At 37.1% G+C, this 18925-nt stretch overlaps 1 protein-coding gene across 2 annotated transcripts in view; it reads left to right on the forward strand.

Moving 5' to 3' along the window:
* Positions 1 to 1526: 1526 nt before the first annotated feature.
* Positions 1527 to 18925, forward strand: part of MAP2K4 (mitogen-activated protein kinase kinase 4) — a 232055-nt gene continuing 214656 nt past the window's right edge. Inside the window, exon 1 of one of the 2 annotated variants that reach the window (XM_001367861.3) lies at positions 1527 to 1866. In XM_001367861.3, the coding sequence (XP_001367898.1) occupies positions 1770 to 1866 (97 nt within the window). In that variant the 5' untranslated portion in view covers positions 1527 to 1769. The remainder of the gene's footprint in view (positions 1867 to 18925) is intronic. The other variant, XM_007483371.3, reaches the window with a different exon arrangement.

Below are 18925 nucleotides of genomic sequence, written 5' to 3' on the forward strand. Positions count from 1 at the left end.
TTTTAACTCACTACAGTTTATGACCCCAACCATTTTAATTATTACAGTTTATGGCTACCACTATTTTAAATGCCACAACTTTACCCAGATGAGTTCTATCCCAGGAATTCAAGGATGGTTGCAAAACTATTTGTATCAGCTCTTTTTTTTTGAATGGCAAAGAACTGGAAACTGAAGGGATTTCTATTAATTGGGGAATGCCTGAATAAGTTGTTGATATATGATTATAATGTATCATAAGAAACGATGAACAGGATGATCACAAAAAACCTGGAAAGACTTTAAAAGTGATGCAAAGTGAAGTAAACAGAACTAGAAGTTATATGCAGTAACTGCAATAATGTATGCTGATCAACTGTAAATGACTTGTTATCATTAATATGAGGATTCAAGGTCAATTCCAAAAGACTCATGAGAAAAAAAAGTATTTGCCCTCAAAGAAGGCACTGATAGGAGTCTGAATGCAGATTGAAGCAAACCATTCTTCACTTTATTTCCTCAATAAAATTTTCTTTAGTATAAACAATGTGTCTTCTTTCTGAATAAATATGTATTTTAAGATAACACATGTATAACTAAATCATATTATTTGCCATCTTTGGGAGAAGGGAGCAATGAGAGGGAGAGAACATGGATCCCAAAATGTCAGAAAACAGTTATAAAAGATTTGTAAAGTAGGGGGATTAAAAAGAAAAAGTAAACTTAGGGGTTAGGTTACTGTGAACTTCTTGAGATCAAGGACTATCTTAACTCTATATCTATGAATGGAATCTGATACAACATATAATTGTGCTGGCAAACCTATGGCACACATGCAGATGGCATGTAGAGTGATCTCTGAGGGCATTCAGTCAACCCCTCCCTCTTCAGTTTGTTTCTAGAAAGGTAGGCCGCCAGTGAAGCTGCTTCCTTCTCCCTCTCCACCATACCTGACAAGATTTTTTCATATCATCCACCCCTCTGCCCAGTAGCCCAAAGCGATTACCCAGTGGGTAAGATGGGGGGCTCATAGGTGGCAGAGTTGGAAGGGAGCAGAGCACTTGGACCACTCCCCTCCTCCTTTTACCTGTGGCTGAAGGCATTTTTCTGCCCAGCAGCCCATTGGGAGTTCTTTCTCCTTTCCTAGTGTAGGGTAAGGTGTGTGTGCGTGGGGGCACTGCACTCTCTCTGGGGGTGGGGCGGGGCATGGCATTCCATCTCCAAAAGGTTCCCCAACATTGATATATAACATTCCATACCCATAGTTTTCCTCTTCCCAGGAGGGGTGGAGTCACTTATTTTAAGTAGTATTACTTTTATCAATTAAAACATATTCTTGGAAGAAAGGGACTCATTTAGTCTCTATATTCCTATAGCCTCCCACATAGGAGGTGCTTAATATGTTTGCTGAACTGAATTTCATTAAAAGTACATTACTAATAACAATGAATGTTTGTTGACAATCAATGAAACTACTGGAGATGTGGGTTAAATGTGAGAGTGGGCGTGTTACTCTTTACTCGGTTGAAGGGCTCCTGGACAACCAAGAGTCTAGGTTTGGGCAAGTCTGCAGGGTGGAGAGAGCCCAGAAGGAGGATAAAACTGATTGGTATCTGGAACTCTGGAGGTGGGCGTGTGTGGGTAGGACTAAGCGCTGGGGAGCAGACGGGGAGGGCGGGCTAGGGGGACGGGCCGGAGGCGGGCACTAGCCGCGCCCCTCGCTGGAGGAGAGAGGCCGAGCTAGCTGCATTGCAGCCGCCGCGGCGCCGCTCTACTACTCACGGACTACAATGGCGGCTCCAAGCCCGAGCGGCGGTAGCGGGAGCGGCTCTCCTAGCGCCGTAGGGCCCCCCGGGCCAGGCCACACGGCCGTCAGCAGCATGCAGGGTAAGGAGCGCCTCCTCGCCCCGCCCCAAGACCCCCGATCTGCCAGTCGCGGCCGAGGGCTCGCTCTCCTCCCCACCCCCACCCATCGCCTTTCCTGGCCTAGTATCCGCCGCTTTGGGGCCTGGTTGTCCCGGCGGTCCCGGAGCCTCTTTCCGCAGAGCTCCCTCTGGCTCAGATCTGGGCCGGCCTCGTTGCACAGGCCTTTAAGGGATCAGTGCCCTCAGCTGTGCCCTCCAGCGTGGTGAGGGTGCAGTCGCCCCCAGGGAGGACGAGGGCGAGGAATAGGAGAATGAGGAGGAAGAGGAAGGAAGGCCATTCTCTCTTTACTACCTCTGCCTTCGTAACTCCGTAGAACCAATGCTTCAAGACTTCGGCTTGAATTGGCTTTTTCGGCTTGGATTTGGGGGAGGGGGAATCGAGCTAAGTTTCACGGTTTCACCAGAATGTGCCCCTCTTAAAGAGGTGCGAAGGTGGTGGGGATTTTTTAGTTGTGGTCGCAGTCCCTTCCGATTCAGGCCTTTTTGCTTGAACTTGGATATTAGGAAATGGGGAAACTTTATTTAAACCCAAGAACTCAGACATGTGCATTGTTATACAGACATGTGCATTATGCCATTGCCTCTTGTGTAATCTTCCAATTTTTGAAAACCTGTCTAAGTAAGACGTTTAATGCTTTTATTTTTTATGCCATGTAAACGGATCTTAATAGATGCAAAAATCAGTCTGATGGGGGTTTAAGTTATTCCTCTGACACATATTGTATGACCTGGGGCAAGGCACTTGACCCAATATCCCGAGGTTATTCCTTTAAGCTTATATATTACCGATGCATTGCTAAAGTGAAATTACTGATTTAGACCCCCATCCTCACCCCAATCCTTTGACAGAATTCATCACTTAAGATGAACTTGGGGCCTGAAAGTTGTTGAATACACCAAATAAAATAAGTTGATATATTTTGTGTAGTCTTAGAAATCTGCTAACTTTTTACACTCTATTCTTTTGTTGAATCAACAGAACCAAGGGGATAATTCATGGTAGACTGTGTGACTGCTGTGACATTTTGGTTGAGCTCTTAATAAAGTTGATTGTCAGTCTGTCAATAAACACTTATTAAATGCCTCTTCTGTGCCAAGCATTGTGCTAAGTGCTGAGGATACAAAGAAAGACAAAAGACAGGCCCCAAGTCCCATCTTGAGGAGCTCACAAACCCAATCGTATCTGTATATTATTGTATCCTCCTGCCCCCAAATGGATACAGGTTAAATTAGAAATAATCATTGGTGTTTGAAAGACTTTTTTCAGAAAGTAGGATTTTAGCTGGGACTTGTTGGAGATAGGAGAGAGATCATTCAAGTTGGACTGTAGATATCCCAATACTTGTATCCTTCTGTCATACAGAAGTTCTCTTGTTGGATGAGTTTATTTTAATATTCATACATCGTCAGTATTCCTATTAATTCCATCAGTGTAAATCGCAATTCATTTGTATCTTCTCACCTTGTGTGATTCTTGATTAATCATTTCTATAGATACTTCACAGATGATCTATCTAGTCTGCCAGAGGGATCCTTTGGGGTTTTAAAAATGTTATGGATATCATTTCAGTGTTTGAGCTAATTATTGGTTATTTTTTCCTGCTAATACTTGACCCATTCACCTTTTTTAAATCATATTTCCTTATATATTTTTATTTCTTAACTGGAAATATAGACAGCCTACTTAGATCTGTTATATGCATTTCTACATTCTGGTTGGGGGAAAAAGACACATGTCAAAATTATTTTAAATTGTTGAAATAAATAAAGTATAGGCAGCATGGTGTAGTACAAAGCATGATGAACTTGGAGTTATAGGCCCAGACTTCATAGCTTTTCTCTGCCATTTGCTACCTATGTGATCTTAGGCAAGTCACTTAAATTTTCTGGGTTTTAGTTTTCTCATCTTTAAAATGTAGGAAGGGGATGTTAGTCTAGATTACCCCCAATGGAGTAGAATTGCAGAAGAATAGCATATGATTTATCACTTGTTTATATGAGTATATGATTTGGAGTTTTAAAAGATTACTCTATTACAAAAATGAATAGTATGTAAATAAATATCAAATGATAACACATGCAAAACCCAGTGCAATTGCTTGCCAGCTCTGGGAGCAGGGAGACAACATTAATCATGTAACCATGGAAAAATATTTAAAAATTAAAAAATTAAATAAAACAAAATAGATTACCTCCCAGATCCTTTTTCAGGTCTAGGCCTATAATCCTTTAAAGCAGTGGTGGCAAACTCAAAAAGAAATGTGGGTCACTAAATTGTACTTAAGAATCTTCTAGTTTTATTGAATTTTTATCTGTTTTGTTAAATATTACCCAATTACCCTGGTTCAGGATGCACTGAGGAGAGCTGTGTTTGACATGTTTGCTTTAAGGATTCATAAAACTTTATCTAAAATTTTTTTTATTTTAATTTTTAAATTAACATTTATTTATTTTGAAATATTTTTCATGTTTACATGATTCATTTTCTTTCCCTCTCCTCTTCCTTCCTTCTTCCCAGAGCTGACAAGTGATTCCACTGGGTTGTACAAATGTTACCATTTGATACCTATTTCCATATTATTTATTTTTGCTATTGAACAATCCTTTAAAGCCCAAACCCCAAATCACATACATGTGATAAGTGATGTCATATGTTTTTCTTTTGCATTTTTACTTCCATAGTTCTTTCTCTCAATTTGGATAGCATTCTTTCACATTAATCCTTCAGGAATGTCCTGGCTTGTTGCATTGCTACTCTATTGTTGCAATGCAAAGTCCATTACATTAGATTGTCCCACAATGTTTTACTTTCTTTGTTCACTGTTCTCCTGGTTCTGCTCATTTCACTTTGCATCAGTTCATTGAGTTTCTCCCAATTCATATAGAGATCCTCCAGATCATTCCATAGCACAATAGTATTCCATCACCATCATATTTTGTTCAGCTCAACTATCCAGCTGTCCTGCTGAAGTCAGAGGACCTGGGTTTAAATCATGACTTTGGTACTTACTACTGTTGTAACAGTTAATTAAATTCAGCAAACAATTAAGTACCTGTGTGCCACACTAGTAAGGCACTGATACAAAGACAAAGACAAAGCATCTTCTGTCCTTAAGAGAGGAGTGAGCTGGATAGGTTAATGGATAGAGTGTTGGGCCTAGAGTCACAACAGACCTGAGTAATTTCAGCCTCAGACACTTATTGTATGACACTGGGCAAGTCATTTAACCTCTCTGCCTTAATTCCTTGGAAACTGAAATGACAAACCATTCCAGTATCTTTTCCCAAAAAAAACCTCATGGACAGTGTAGTCCAGAGAGTAACAAAAAGTTGGATATAACTAAACAGCTAGGTTATGTCAACCAGTCTTTGTAATTGTCTCTTCCAACTCTAAATTCTGTGATACTACTTATCAAGCATTAAACCTACTATATATTAGATGCTAAGCATATAAGTGTATATAAAATATATACAAGATAATTTGGGAGTTGTAGGTAATACCTATCAGGATCAGAAAAGGACTTAATGTGGGAGTGAACACAACCTAAGTTTTTGAACTAGGGATTTTGAGAGATGAAGATGAGAGGAAATGCAATCTAGTTTTTGGGAGAGAGGACTTGTGCAAAAGCAGGTATATATGAGAAATGTAGTGTTGTAAGTGAGGTGCAGCAAGACTACCACTTGGACTGAATTTCATGAAATTTGATGAACTGAGCCTTGAATGAACTAAGGTAGGATTCTATGAAGCAGAAGTACATTTTAGAGATAGAGGACAATCTGAAAAAGCAAAAGCTTAGAGATAGGTTTGGTATGCCATTTTTGCTGGAATATATAGTGATTGAAGAAGAATAAGGAACAGTTCTGGAAAAATAAGTGGGATCCAGTTTGTGAAAAGCCTTAAAATCTGAGTTGAAGAATTTATTTTTCTGAGTATTAATAGTGAGTCACAGAAAAACTTTGAGTAATGACACGTTCACACATGTTCTTAAGAATATTAATTTAGTTGCTATATGAAGGCATTAGGTTTATAGGGTCAAGCTGGGAAAGAAATGAGTAAGTGTGATTGATTTAGAGAATTGTTACAGTGGAAAGAACTATTTTTGGAGCTAGAGGGACAAGCTCTACAATATCTAAGGATATTGCAATAATCTAGGAAATCTTTGATAAGTGCCTGTACTTAGGGTGATGAATATTAACAGGGAGAAAGAGATGGTTATGAGAAATGGTAGAAGAGAATGAAGAGTTGAGGATAGATGGCTCTTCCTTTGAAAAACCTGGGTGACATGAAGGACCATAATCACTCAAGAGAAATAGTGAAGTCCAGAGAAGGGAACAGTTTGGTGGTAAATATGAGGTCTACTTCTGAAGTGTTCAAGTCTTGAGTTGCTAAGCTTCAGGTCCTCCTATAAAATGAAGATTCTGAATTAAGCCATCTTTAAGGCTATTTTAAAATGTTATAACCTGATAGTTCTTCTAATTTGACAAAGTATAATTATAGAAGATAAAAAACCTGTATACATGCAATATTCTTTTCTATCTAATCTTTCTCCTGGGAAGGAATGTGACCTGCCTTTTGAGACTATATATCTGGTTAATTTCTAGTCCTAATGTATCAACTGAATTTAGAAATTGTTTATTAAGGTTTTACCATGTGCAGAATATTGTACTGGATGCTAGAGAATCAAGCACACACAAAACATAATGTTACTGCTCCCTGCCGTGGTGATATGTAGGATTATATTTAAAACTAGAAAGCACATTAGAGATCCAGCTCCTTCATGTATATTAATAAGAGTAATACATATAATCTAAATTGAGAGAGATAGCACTGTCTGGGGATATATGGGAAAGCTAGGGAGGAGGTTGAACCTTAGTTGAGCCTTAAAGATGATCAGATATTCTGAAAGATGGGATGAGGAGACAGTACATTCCAGAAATGGGGTGGGGAGGGATGGTGGTGGCAAAATGTATTAAGAAAGGACCAGAATTAAGAAGTCTAGTTTTTGTTTGGGTTTAGATTCTGTGAAAGGGAAGAATATCAAATGAAATTGTAAATGTAAGTTGAAGCCTGAATGTTCTTAATTATTAATTAATCTTAAGAATGATCTTAATTATTTTTGGCATCTGAATGGGAATACTCAGAAGGGCATTAGATTTAGAATTAAGAAGACAAATTCATAATGCTCTTCCCTAAGACACTCACTAGCTGTGTTACCATGTGCAATCCACTTAACTTTTCTGAGCTTTATTAACATATCTGTAAATTGAGGGGTTTGCTGCTATGATTCTTTATAGCTTAGAATTTGTGATCCTAAGGGTCTGTTAGAGAGGGTATTTCTGGACACAGGGACCTTGATTAGGAGCTCAAATAATTGTTGAAGGCTTCAATTAAAATGGTAGCTGTTAGTGTAGAAAGACTGGTGGTGTCAAGTTCTGCCTCCATAACTAATTAGACATAGGAGTGAGGAAAATGCTTGTTTTTTTAAACATAGGTGCTTCTTGTAACAACTTCTTGATTGAATGAATGGAGATGGAATAGGATTAGCTAGACAGGTGAGAGGAGAAACTTTATATTTATTATATTTAATGTATTTATTTTACATATATTATATTTCTCCTTCCCAGGAGAAAGATTAGGTAGAACAGAATATTGCATGTATATAGGTTTTTGATCTTCTATAATTATCCTTTGACAAATTAGAAAAAACTATCAGGTTATATTTTAAATATAGGTGTTTCTTATAAATGCTTCTTGATTGAATGAATGGAGATGGAGAAGGATTATCTAGACAAGTAAGAGGAGAAACTGAAAAGTAAGCACTTTTCAATGCTAGGCACTGTACTAAGTGCTTTAAAAATATTATTTCATTTGATACTCAGAACAGCCCTGTGAGGTTTGTTGTTATCCCTCTTTTGCAAGGAAGGAAACTGAGAGAAGTAAAGTGAATTTGCACAGGATTACACAGCTGTTTAAGGTTGGATTTGAATTCAGCTTCCTGCTTCCAAACCCAGTGCTTCATCCACTGCATTAACCTAATTGCATCTGCTGCTGAGGAATGGGGGAAGGCTATCTTATGTAGCAGGTAAGAGATTCTTGGTGCCTTTGGGGAAAAAAATAGTTTTATTTGAGATGATTGGGCTCTAAACCAGATTACAAGGTTTTGAGTAGTGAGAGGTGAAGAATTTGAGTCAAGGAATTAGGAGGCTGTGAAAGGGAGAAGAGATAGGATTACAATATTGAGAGGATAGCAGGATTAATTATTATTTTTTTTAAAGTGTGGGAAAAACTGGGCATATTTGTAGGCTTCAGGAATAAACAACTGATAAAAGAACAGTTGAGCACTTGAGAAAGGAAATGAGTCAAAGAGCATGAGAGGAGGGATGACACCTCCTTAAAGAATTGAATGGAGAACAATGTACCATGATTTTGTAGTATAGACTTAGGGAAAATTGGGAGTTAATAGGAAATTGCTTTATTTTCCAAAAAAATTAGGTGATGAGGTCTGCTGTTAAAAGGAAATAAGTAATAAAACTGTGTGACTTGAGAAGAGAATATTTGAACAGCTATTAGAAGAGCTAATTGTAAAAGAGAGAGATTAAAAGAATTTCCCCACAGTTCTTAAGGCCTAATTGAAATTAGTTTTATATACCTTTCTAGAAGTCCTAGTCGGCAAGTTTTTATAACTTTTTCTTTTCTTTTTTCCAAAGGAATTAACTTTATTTTTTCCTCTTTGTTTGAATTAATTTATTTAGTCAATTTAGAACATTATGCCTTGGTTACAATAATCACATTATTTCCCTCCCTACCCTACACCCACTATTTCCACAGCTGCGCAGTTCATTGGGTTTTTCTTGTGACCTTGATCAGAACCTATCACCATGTTGTTGGTGTTTGCATTAGGATGTTCATTTAGGGTCTACCTCCCCAGCCATTTCCCCTCGACCCATGTATTCAAGCAGTTGTTTTTCTTCTGTGTTTCTACTCCCACAGTTTTTCCTCTGAATGTGGATAATGGTTTTTCTCATAGATTCCTCCAAGTTGTTCAGGATCACTGCATTGCCACTAATGGAGAAGTCCATTAAATTCAATTGTACCATAGTGTATGAGTCTCTGTGTACAATGTTCTCCTGGAGCTCCTTTCACTCTGCATCAATTCCTGGAGGTCATTCCAGTTCCCATGGAATTCCTCCACTTTATTATTCCTTTGAGCAAAATAGTATTCCATCGCCAACACATACCACAATTTGTTCAGCCATTCCCCAATTAAAGGGCAACCCCGCATTTTCAAATTTTTTTTTTGCCACCACAAAGAGCACAGCTATGAATATTTTTGTACATGTCTTTTTCCTTATTATCTCTTTGGGGTACACATCCAGCAGTGCTATGGCTGGATCAAAGATCAGACAGTCTTTTAGTGCCCTTTGGGCATAATTCCAAATTGTCCTCCAGAATAGTTGGATCAATTCACAACTCCACCAACAATGCATTAATATCCCGACTTTGCCACATCCCCTGCAGTATTCTTGACTTTCCTTTGCTGTCATGTTAGCTAATCTGCTCGGTATGAGGTGTGATACTTAAGAGTTGTTTTGATTTGCATCTCTCTGATTATAACAGATTTAGAACACTTTTTCATGTGCTTATTAATAGTTTTGATTTCTTTAACTGAATAAACAACTGATAAAAGAACAGTTGAGCACTTGAGAAAGGAAATGATTCATGTCCCTTTCCCACTTATCAATTGGAGAATGGCTTGATTCTTTTGTACAATTGATTTAGTTCTTTATAAATTTGAGTAATTAGATCTTTGTCAGAGGTTTTTGTTATGAAGATTGTTCCCCAATTTGTTGCTTCCCTTCTAATTTTGGATGCATTAGTTTTATTTGTACAAAAGCTTTTTAATTTGATGTAATCAAAATTACTGATTTTACATTTTGTAATTTTTTTCTAGCACTTGCTTGGTTTTAAAGTCTTTCCTTTCCCATAGATCTGACATATATACTATTCCGTGTTCACCTATTTTGCTTATAGTTGCCTTCTTTATATTCAGGTCATTCACCCATTCTGAGTTTATCTTGGTGTAGGGTATGAGATGTTGATCCTGACCTAATCTCTCCCATACTGTCTTCCCATTTTCCCAGCAGTTTTTTTTTTTAATTATCAAATAGTGTGTTTTGGTCCCAAAAGTTGGGATCTTTGGGCTTAGATGGGACAAGACTGTCATGTTGAGGTCTTTTACCCCAAGTCTATTCCACTGATCCTCCTTTCAGTTTCTTAGCCAATACCAGATTCTTTTGATGACCACTGCTTTGAGATCTGGGACTGCAAGGCAGTCCACATTTTTTTTTCATAATTTCCCTGGATATCCTTGATCTTTTGTTCTTCCAAATGAACTTTGTTATGGTTTTTTCTGATTCAGTAAAAAAGTTTTTTGGTAGTTCAATGGGTATGGCACTAAATAAGTAAATTAATTAGGGTAGGATTGTCATTTTTATTATGTTAGCTTGTCCTACCCATGAACAATCAATCTTTTCCAATTGTTTAGATCTAGTTTTAATTGTGTGGAGAGTATTTTGTAGTTGCGTTCATATAGTTTCTGTGTTTGTCTTGGCAGATAGATTCCTAAGTATTTTATATTGTCTAGGGTGATTTTAAAATGGAATTTCTCTTTCTAATTCTTGCTGCTGAGATGTGTTTGAGATATATAGAAATGCTGATGACTTAGTGGATTTATTTTGTATCCCACAACTTTGCTAAAGTTGTTGATTATTTTGACTAGATTTTTGGTTGATTCTCTTGGATTCTTTAAGTAGACAGCTTGGTCTCCTCATTGTCTATTTTAATATCTTCAATTTCTTTTTTCCCCCTCCAATTGCTACTGCTAGTGTTTCTAGTACAATGTTAAATATTATCACCTCTATTAAGTGATAATGGGTATCCTTGTTTTACTCCAGATATTACTGGGAAGGCTTCTAGTTTATCCCCATTACAGATGATGTTTGCTGATGGTTTTAGATATACACGGTCTATTATTTTTAGGAAAGGCCCTTCTATTCCTATACTTTCTAGTGTTTTCAATAGGAATGGGTATTGTATTTTGTCAAAGGCTTTTTCTGTATCTAGTGAGATAATCATGTGGTTTTTGTCAGTTTGCTTGTTAATATGGTCAATTATGTGGATGGTTTCTCTAATATTGAATCATCCTCGCATTCCTGGTATGAATCTTACCTGGTCATAGTGAATAACCCTTCTGATCAGTTGCTGGAGTCTTTTTGCTAGTATCCTATTTAAGATTTTTGCATCTATATTCATTAAGGAGATTGCTCTATAGTTTTCTTTCTCTGTTTTTGATTTGCCTGGCTTTGGAATCAGTACCATATTTGTGTCATAAAATTTCAAATAATTTGCATAATATTGGGGTTAGTTGTTCTTTAAATGTTTGATAGAATTCATTTGTGAATCCATCTGGACCTGAGGATTTTTTCTTAGGGAGTTCTTTGATGGCTTGTTCAATTTCTTTTTCTGATATGGGGTTTTTTAGGTAATCTATTTCTTCCTCTGTTAGTCTAGGCAATTTATATTTTTATAAATATTCATCCATATCACCTAGATTGCCTTATTTGTTGCCATATAGTTGGGCATAGTAATTTTTAATGATTGCCTTAATTTCCTCTTCATTAGAGGTGAGGTCTCTCTTTTCATCTTGGATACTATCATTTTGGTTTTTTCTTTCCTTTTTTTTTTAAAAATTAGATTGACCAGTACTTTGTCTATTTTATTTGTTTTTTTTTATAAGTACCAGTTTCTAGTGTTATTTATTGAATCAATAGTTCTTTGATATTCAATTTTATTAATTTCTCCTTTGATTTTTAGGACCTCGAATTTAGTCTTCATCTGAAGATTTTTAATTTGTTCACTTTTTAATTTTTTAATTTTTAATTCCCAATTCATTGACCTCTGCCCTCTCTAGTTTGATAATATATGAACTCAAGGATATAAATTTCCCCCTGAGTACTGCTTTGGCTGTATTCTATAGGTTTTGACAGGATGTCTTATCCTTGTCATTTTCTTGAATGATTTGTTCTTTAACTAACCGGTTTTGGAGAATTGTATTGTTTAATTTCCAATTAATTTTTGATTTCCCTCTCCATGTACCCTTACTAATTATTATTTTCATTGCATTGTCATTTGAGAAGGTTGCATTCAGTATTTCTGCTCTTTTGCACTTGTTTGTAATGTTTTTATGCCCTAATACATGGTCAATTTTTGCAAATGTACCATGTGCTGCTGAAAAGAAGGTGTATTCCTTTTTGTCCTCATTTATTTTTCTCCACATATCTACTAACTCTAATTTTTCTAAGATTTCATTCACTTCTCTTACCTCTTATTTATTTTTTGTTTGATTTATCTAGTTCAGATAGAGGAAGGTTCAGGTCTCCCACTAGTTTTTCTATGTATTTCATCCTTGTGCTCCACTAGTTTCTCCTTTAGAAATTTGGATGCTATGCCATTTGGTGCATACTTGTTGAGTACTGATATTTCCTCATTGTCTATACTGTCTTTTATCAGGATGTAATTACCTTCCCTATCTCTTTTAATTAGATTTATTTTTACTTTGACTTTGTCAGATATCAAGATTTGGACTCCTGCCAATAGATTTGGCTCTATCCTCTTAATTTCACCCTATGCTGTATCTACCTTCGTCATGTGTGTTTTTTGTATACAGCATATGGTAGGGTTTGGGATTCTAATCCACTCTGCTATTTGCTTGGGTTTTATGGGTGAGTTCATTCCATTCATATTCAGAGTTATGATTACCAGCTGTGTATTTCCCAGCTTTTTGATTTCTACTCCTAGTCCTGCCTTTTTTTCTTTCACTATTTCCTTCTATACCAATGTTTGTTTTTAATCAGTCTCCCTAGTTCCCACTCTTATTTTACTTCCCTTTCTAACCCACTCCCTTCTTATTCCTGCCCTTATTTTCTTTGCAGTCTTTTTAACCCCCTCACCCCCTAACTTCTCCCTCCCTTGTACTGCTTCTCTTCTCACCAGTCCATTTGTTACCCTTCTACTTCCCTATAGGGCGAAAATCTATTCTCTGCCCCAAAGCATTGGATTGTACTTCCCTCTTTGGGTCAATTTCAAGGTGCATAAGAGTTGAGTATTTCCCATCTCCAACCTCTTTACCCTTCCAGTGTATTGATGTTCTCCCCCCTCCCACCATGAGCTTCTTTGTGACATATAAATTTACCCCCTTTTGTTTTTTTCCCATTTCTTTTAGTATTAATTTCTTTTCTTAGCTCTAGTTGTATATATATGTACATATATACACATGTATATGTATTTATGCATACATGTATCTATATACCTATTCATGTCTTGTCATTTCATCCTATACAGTTTGTCACTGTTTCCTCTAAGTGTAATTCTTCTTCTAGCTTCCTAGGTAATAATAACAATTTTTAAGTGTTACCAATGACATCTTTTCTTATAGGGACACATATCATTTTAACTTATTGGGTCTCTTAAAAAAAAGTTTTTTCGTTTGTTTTTTTCTTTTTTCCTTCGTTTCAAAAACCTTTTGATGATTCTCTTGATTTCTGTGCTTGGGCATCATAATTTTCTGTTCAGGTCTCGTCTTTTCTTTCCAAATGCTTGTAATTATTCTATTTTATTGAATGACTATACTTTCCCCTGTAAGAATATAGTGAGTTTTTCTGGGTAGGTGATTCTTGGTTATAGACCTAGTTCCCTTGCTTCCTGGAACATCATATTCCTTGCCTTTCGGTCTTTAGTGTAGATGCAGCCAGATCCTGTGTTATCCTCATTGTGGTTCCGTGGTATCTGAATGACTTCTTCTTGGCAGCTTGTAATATTTTTTCTTAGTCTGATAGTTCTTGTATTTGGCTATAACATTTCTGGGTATTGTCAGTTGGGGATTAAGTACAGGAGGTGATGTGTGGATTCTTTCAATCTCCACTTTTCCCCTCTTGTTCTAGACTATCGGGGCAGTTTTCTTGGATAACTTCCTGTAGAATGATGTCCAGGCTTTTTCTTTTGTCATGGTCTTCTGGTAGACCAATGATTCTTAAATTGTCTCTCCTTGAACGATTTTCTAAATCCTCTGTTTTGTGAACGAGATGCTTCATATTTTCCTCAATTTTTTCATCCTTTTGGTTTTGTTTTATAGTGTCCTGCTGCCTTGTTAGGTCACTTCATTCTAGTTGTTGCATTCAAGTTCTTAAAGACTGGATTTCATCCCTGGCTTTTTGGTCATCCTTCTTCTTCTGGTCTGATTTTCTATGGAGGTCATCTTTCATTCTCTTTACCTCATCTTTCATCTCTTTTGCCTCATCTTTCATCTCCTTTGCCTCATGTTTCGTCTTCTTTACCTCATCTTTCATCTCCTTTGCCTCATTTTCAAGCTGGTTGATTTTGGTTTTCAGGACACTATTTTCTGTTTCCAGATGACTTATCTTAGTTTTTAAGTTCTTTTCTCAGTTGTCTTCAGCCTCTCTTAATTTTGTTTTGAATTGCATTTTGAGTTCTTCCAAAGCCTGTATCCAATTTGCTGGGATTTCTGTTTTATTGCTTGATGTTCCCTCCTCCTTCTGTTTCATTTGCTCTTTGTTAATTGCCTGTATAGAAGCTTTTGATTGTAATTTCTTTTTTCTTTTTCTGTTGTTTGATCACATTTACCCCATCTTTGCTTCCTGCAGTTGTCTGTGCTCTTGTTCCTCTAATTTTTTTCTTTTGGTTTAGAGGTTTTCTGTCAGTCTCCCCTCTTGGTGTTTTGTCAGGAGATCTCTCAGTGCAGTCTGTGGGGGCGGGGTGTTGGAGGTTGAGCTTCACTGACTTCTGAAGACTTTTTTTATTTTAAACCCTTATTGGCTCCAAGGCAGAAGAGCATTAAGGGCTAGGCAATGGGGTTTAAGTAACTTGCCCAGGGTCACACAGCTGGGAAGTGTCTGAAGCCAGATTTGAACCTAGGATTTCCCGTCTCTCGGTTTGACTCTCAATCCACTGAGCCACCCAGATGTCCCCCTCTGAAGACTTTTGATGGGATTAAATTCAGCTGGGGTGGGCTGGATGTGCCCTGAGGCCAAAACCTCTTGGAAGACTGGAGGAATATGGAAGGTCTCCGCGGCTGTGACCAAGTTGCCTGCTCTGCACTCCCTTTCTAGTTCCTTCCCCACCGTCTGTGTTCGAGTCTTTGAGCCTGGCACAGCCCTGCCTGTAAGGTACTCCTTCCAGAGCAGCACCTTTGCTTGCCCAGAGGTTCCCACTGCCACTGGAGGCTTAGCACTCTAGGTGGGAGGAGGGTCCTGGGACTTTTCCTTTTTCTTTCCACTTAAACCTGAGTGTTCTTGCATTCCATCTTTTGGGGGACGTACCTTTTGAATTGAGTCCAGCAGCAGGGTTCCTTGGCTCTGTCTTCTTGTTAGGTTTGATTTTGAGTCCCCTAGGAGTGTTTAGTTCATAATTGGTAAGGAAGGGTTTTCAGAGGTCTGAACTTTTGCTGCTTCTCTGCTGCCATCTTGACTCTGCCTCCTCTATGGAATTCTATATAACTTTTTCCATCAGTTTAGCAGTCACCTAAATAGGGAGAGAAGGAGGTAGGTAAGGCTTGGGGTTTGTCATAGTATTAGCTGGCTTTTTGTCCTACCTTCGATTTTTAATAATTGTTTAAACCTGGACAAGCCTGTAAATTTGTATGAGCCTCACTTTCCTTATCTGTAAAATGGGGATGATAAAGGCATCTGCCTATAATTGGTGGTTGAGAACACTGGATTCAGGCTCTGGAAAAGCTCAAAAAAGAATTAAAAAAATAAGACAGGTTGAAGAAAATCAGGAAAAGTACTTAAAAAGCAAAATAGATCAACTGGAAACAGAGGCATAAAAACTAAAACAAGAAAATAGTATCTAAAAAGCCAGGTTTTACCAGCTTGAAAATAAGGTAAAAAAATTAAAAGATGAAAAGAATGATTTACAAAGAAAAATGGATCATAAGGAAAAGGAGGATCCATAATGATGAAATTTAGTCTTTAAAAGTAAGAACTGAACAATTAGAAGCTAATAACTTCACAATGCATCAAGAATTTATAAAACAAAAACAAGAAAGAAAATCTGAAACATCTTATCAAAAAAAAACTTTCTGGGTAATAGATCTAGGTGAGAAAATTTAAGAATTATTGGAGTACCCGAAGACCATGACCAAAAAAGAAAAAAACTTAGACACGATAATACAGGAAATCATCTAAGAAAGTGGCCCTGATATCCTTGAACAAGAGGGTAAAAAAGAGTGAAAGAATCCACAGATCACCTCCTGCATTAAATCGTCAATTCATAGCTCCCAAGAACATTATAGTCAAATGCAAGAGCTCCCAGACCAAGGAGAAAATACTACAAGTAGCTAGAAAGAAACAATTCAGATATCATGGAACCCCAGATCAGGATCGCATAGGACCTGGAAACCTCAACATTGAAAGCCTGGAAGGCTTGGAATATGATATCCCAAAATGCAATGGAACTGGTTCTACAACCAAGGATCAACTACCCAGCAAAACTGACTATATTCTTTCAGGGGAAAGTATGGTCATTTAATAAAAGAGAAAATTTCCAAGCATTCCTAAAGAAAAGTCCAGACTTGAATAGCAAATATGAAGCCCAAATACAAAATCCAAGAGAAGCATGAAAAGGTAAATAAGAGGAAAAATTTAAGAACTTCAATTAGGTCAAATGGCTTATATTCCTGTATGGAAAGATGATATTTGTAACTCTTAAAAACTGTTATCATTGTTATAGTAGTTAAAATGGAAAATATGTCACATTAAAGAAGCCCGGGGGAAGGAGGAAGAGATTAGTGATGGATAATACTTAAACCATACCCTCACTGGCACTGGCTCAGAGAGAGAAGCACAGCCAGACACTTTGGGGTATAGAACTATATCTTACCCTATAGAAAGGTCAAAGGGAAATAAGGGAAGGGGAGGGGAGAAATACAATGGAAGAAGAGGGTGAGGCTGGGGGGGCGTGTGCAACCATAAGATACTATAGTAAGAGGAAAGTGTGTGTGTAGGGTAATACAAACGAGGGGAAAGAGAGGGAGACTTGACTAAAGCAAAATGTTGGAGGGAAGGGAAATAATAGAAGTAGAAAGGTCAGGATTAAAGAAGGAAGTTAAAATGGAGGGGAATATACAGATGGTAATCATAACTGTGAATGTGAATGGGATGAACTCACCCATAAAACTCAAATGGTTAGCACAGTGGATTAAACTCCAGAATACTAGCATATATTGTCTGTAAGAAACACATGAGGCAGGTAGACATAGATAGGTTAAAGGTAAGAGGCTGGAGCAGAATCTATTAGGCTGCAACTAAGACAAAGAAGGTAGGAGGAGCAATAATGATCTCAGACAAAATAAAAATAAAAATATTTGATTAAAAGAGATAAGGAAGGAAACTACATCTTGATAAAAGGTAGTATGAATAATGAAGAAATATCAGTACTCACGATATATGCACTAAATGGTACAGTTTCCAGATTTTTAAAGAAGAAATTGAGGGAGCTTAAGGAGGAAATAGATAGTAAAACTATACTAGTGGGGGACCTTGACCTTCCCCTATCAAAACTAGACAAACTGAACCAAAAAATAAGAACAAAGTAAGGAAGTGAATGAAATGTCAGAAAAAGAGAGCTAATAGATGTCTGAAGAAAAATGAATAGGCATAAAAAGGAATATACCTTCTTTTTTGTAGCACATGGTATATACACAAAGATTGACCAGATACAATGGTATAAAAAGATACCAAACAAATGCAGAAAAGCAGAAATAATGAATACAACCTTCTCAGATCATAATGCTATAAAAATTATAATTAATAAGGGTTCATGGAAAGGAAAATTTTAAATCAATTAGAAATTAAATAATCTAATTCTTTGAAATTGGCACACTGAGAGATTTCTAAAGGTGTACAAAATATTGCACTTTTTAAGAGGAAACTACAATAGGAGATGAGGGAAATAGAAAAGGAGAGAGTGAGGAAAATCAACATTTGGTAGACACAATAACAAAAAGTCAATTAGGGGACAGTCCCCTTTGGCATAAGAGTGTACATTCAAAATAAATGTGTCCAATACCCCATAGTTCAATTTCACTACATCCCAAAATTCATTCTGGATCTTTTGGTGTAGTGTGTGGTTTCTGCAGGCATCCTCATGGCACCATCTCCAAGCAGTTCATGTCCTTGATTCGAAGAGGTAGCAATTTTCTTATCGTAAAATTACTCTCAAACAAGAAAAATTTTTATAAAACTAGAATTGCATGACAATTATACAATCATGCCTGAGGAGGGTGTTGACAAACACACAGATCACCCAGAGATACATGGCTAAATTATGAGGTATGTGAATCAATTGTTAAAAAGAAATAAAAAATACCTAAAAAAATGAAAAACAGAGAAAAAAAAATCAGAATTAAATAGTATATAAAAATTCAGAGGAGGCAAGAATGGGCCTATAACAAGTCCTAGAATCAGAGCCCAATAAAGTGATTTATGCCCCACATGCTTGTATGAACATTGCAGCAATATACACTTAACTAATCAGCAGCCAGGACTACAGAAAATTGCCACCCTTATGAAAGAAAGAAAAGGGACTAAATTTTTGTAGCAGATGGGAAATAGCATTCCCTGATTTGATTTTACCTTTGCTCTCAGGGATAGGGGAGTGAATATTCTAGGTACTTTTTAGAACATGGCATCGAGAAATCTGACGTCAAACTTCCAAGTGCTTCCTCAAACCCCAAAACAAGTCCACTGTCTTGGTGCAGATTCTCATCAATCCAATCGGAATTGGTTGGTCTCCTTGACCTTGTGTTTGTAGGCACTGTGCAGATTAGTTTTATGCTTCCTTGGTACTGAATAATGGTTCTTTTGTAATCCCTTCTCTTGGAATCAGACACAATCATTAATCAAAGTTCCATAATATTTAAAAATCAATGGCAGGTTTCCATAGT

The sequence above is a fragment of the Monodelphis domestica genome, chromosome 2 (assembly GCF_027887165.1).
Source record: "Monodelphis domestica isolate mMonDom1 chromosome 2, mMonDom1.pri, whole genome shotgun sequence".
Classification (NCBI taxonomy): domain Eukaryota; kingdom Metazoa; phylum Chordata; class Mammalia; order Didelphimorphia; family Didelphidae; genus Monodelphis; species Monodelphis domestica.